The following is a 2,500-nucleotide window of genomic DNA, read 5'->3' as shown; positions in this document are numbered from 1 at the left end:
CTAGCATGGGGTACCTAATAAAGTGGCCGGTGAGTGTATTAGCACATCTATCAATTTAAAAAAATATCTAATAATCATATCTAACATCAATAGTAATCTATAATGAGCATGTTTTATTTTATTTCATATACAACATTTGATTTGGAAATGAGTTGCGGCAGTGATTCAACGATTGTTATGTAATGAGACGGAAAATAAAAATATTTAATACACGATGTATGGTAAAATAGAGCTTGTTTAATAATATCTAATATCAGATATTATTATAGGCATCAAATATATAATAATATCAGAATATTATTTACCAGTTGATGCTGATGAATTCAACATAATAATGCCTGATTATTTAAGTCTATCACTACAAATAACCGATTCAGGAGTGTAACGTGAATCCATCATCCCTGATCCTGGAACAGCTGAGCTGCGTCTCTTTGTGAAGGTCAGCGCTGAGCGAGTTCAATAGGCACAGCTGTTTCTCTGTCCACGGGTCCATGGCCGAACAAACGTGTGTGTTCTCCCGGGCCAGAGGCCAGCCGGGGCCGCGCCGGACAAAAGCGGCGGCGAATAGCCTTGGCCAGATTCCTGAGCGCAACAATGGCCCTGGAGCCGCAGCCGTGACCCGCTGAAGCTGGTGTGCACCGCATGACCGCACATGAGGACACTCTTTCATATTCTGGCCCTCACAACAGATCAAAACTGTCAGTGACGGAAACATCACTTAACAATCGTTGGTCACTATTCAATTCAAATGCTTTTCATGATGCTGTACAAGGCCCAGAAGAAGCACAGTGATTTCGGGAGAAAAATATATATTATTGAATATTATGCAATTAAATTATATAGAATCATATCTTTGATATTTCAGAGCACATCTCGAGAGCTCATTTACTTTATGAAGATTATTTAATATTTTGCCTATCTATTACAATTAAAGCTTTTTATTATAGCCGCCTCATTGCATAACAGTCGTTGAATCACTACCGCGACTCATTTACAATTCAAATGCTGACATATAAAAGGCGTGTGGCATTTTTCAACATTTTCTAAATAGATTTTGGTTGAAAAAAATATATATTTTATTGAATATTATGTAATTAAATGATATAGAATCATATCAATACATTTCTTCGATATTGTGCATGTGTCAGAGCACATCTTGAGAGCTCATGTACTAAGCCTTTACTAAGATTATTTAATATTTTGCCTATTACAATTAAAGCTTTAATCGTTGAATCACTACCGCAACTCATTTACAATTCGAATGCTGGCATATAAAAGGCGTGTGGCATTTTTAAACATTTTCTAAATAGATTTTGGGTGATTTTTTTTTATTTTTTTTTTTTATGTTATTTAATTAAATTATATAGAATCATATCAATACATTTGTTCGATATTGTGCATGTGTCAGAGCACATCTGTACTGAGCCTTTACTAAGATTATTTAATATTTTGCCTATCTATTACGTATATTTTTATTATTATAGCCGCCTCATTACATAACAGTCACTACCGCAACTCATTTACAATTCAAATGCTGGCATATAAAAGGCGTGTGGCATTTTTAAACATTTTCTAAATAGATTTTGGGTGATTTTTTTATTAATTTTTTTTAATGTTATGTAATTAAATTATATAGAATCATATCAATACATTTGTTCGATATTGTGCATGTGTCAGAGCACATCTTGAGAGCTCATGTACTACGCCTTTACTAAGATTATTTAATATTTTGCCTATCTATTAGGTATATTTTTATTATTATATTATTATCATTGCATAACAGTCGTTGAATCACTACCGCAACTCATTTACAATTCAAATGCTGACATATAAAAGGCGTGTGGCATTTTCTTAATTGATTTTGAGAGAAAAATATTTAATTTATAAAATTTTATGTAATTAAATTATAAATTTACATTACATAACAATCACTGAATCACTACCACAACTCATTTCTAATTCAAATGTATAAGGACCGGAAGACAATACAATGCTGAATAAAGTCGTAGTTTTTGTTATTTTTGGAGCAAAATGTATTTTCGATGCTTCAACACACTCTAACTAACCCACTGATGTCACATGGACTACTTTGATGATGTCTTTATTCCCTTCCTGGACAAGGACAGTATACCGTACACACATTTACAATGGAGGGACAGAAAGCTCTCGGACTAAATCTAAAATATCTTTAACTGTGTTCTGAAGATGAACGGAGGTCTGACGGGCTTGGAGCGACATGAGGGAGAGTCATTAATGACATCAGTTTCATTTTTGGGTGAACTAACCCTTTATCCTTCTTCAACATTTCCCATTTTCCCGCTCCATACCTGAGACTGTAAGGCTGGCTCTTTGGCTCAGGATGGCTCCGTACGTGTTCTGCACGAGGCACTGGTAGAAGCCCTCGTCCGAACTCCTCACACTGGAGATGCACAGCGACCCGTTGGACAGGACTCGCACGCGGACGCTCTCCTGGAGCTGGAGCCCGTCTGTCCTCCACCGC

General features: G+C 35.8%; 1 protein-coding gene across 1 annotated transcript in view; it reads right to left on the bottom strand.

Moving 5' to 3' along the window:
• Positions 1-2,500, bottom strand: part of prtgb (protogenin homolog b (Gallus gallus)) — a 47,771-nt gene that overhangs the window by 43,239 nt on the left and 2,032 nt on the right. Inside the window, exon 2 of the mRNA XM_056244591.1 lies at positions 2,328-2,500. This exon is cut by the window's right edge and continues 115 nt beyond it. Within this exon, the coding sequence (XP_056100566.1) occupies positions 2,328-2,500 (173 nt within the window). The remainder of the gene's footprint in view (positions 1-2,327) is intronic.

Source organism: Rhinichthys klamathensis, unplaced genomic scaffold (genome assembly GCF_029890125.1).
Source record: "Rhinichthys klamathensis goyatoka isolate OS25496 unplaced genomic scaffold, OSU_Roscu_1.1 h1tg001009l_1, whole genome shotgun sequence".
NCBI classification, from domain to species: Eukaryota; Metazoa; Chordata; class Actinopteri; order Cypriniformes; family Leuciscidae; genus Rhinichthys; species Rhinichthys klamathensis.
The sequence above is the reverse complement of the archived record's forward strand: the minus strand, read 5'-3'. Positions and strand labels throughout refer to the sequence as shown.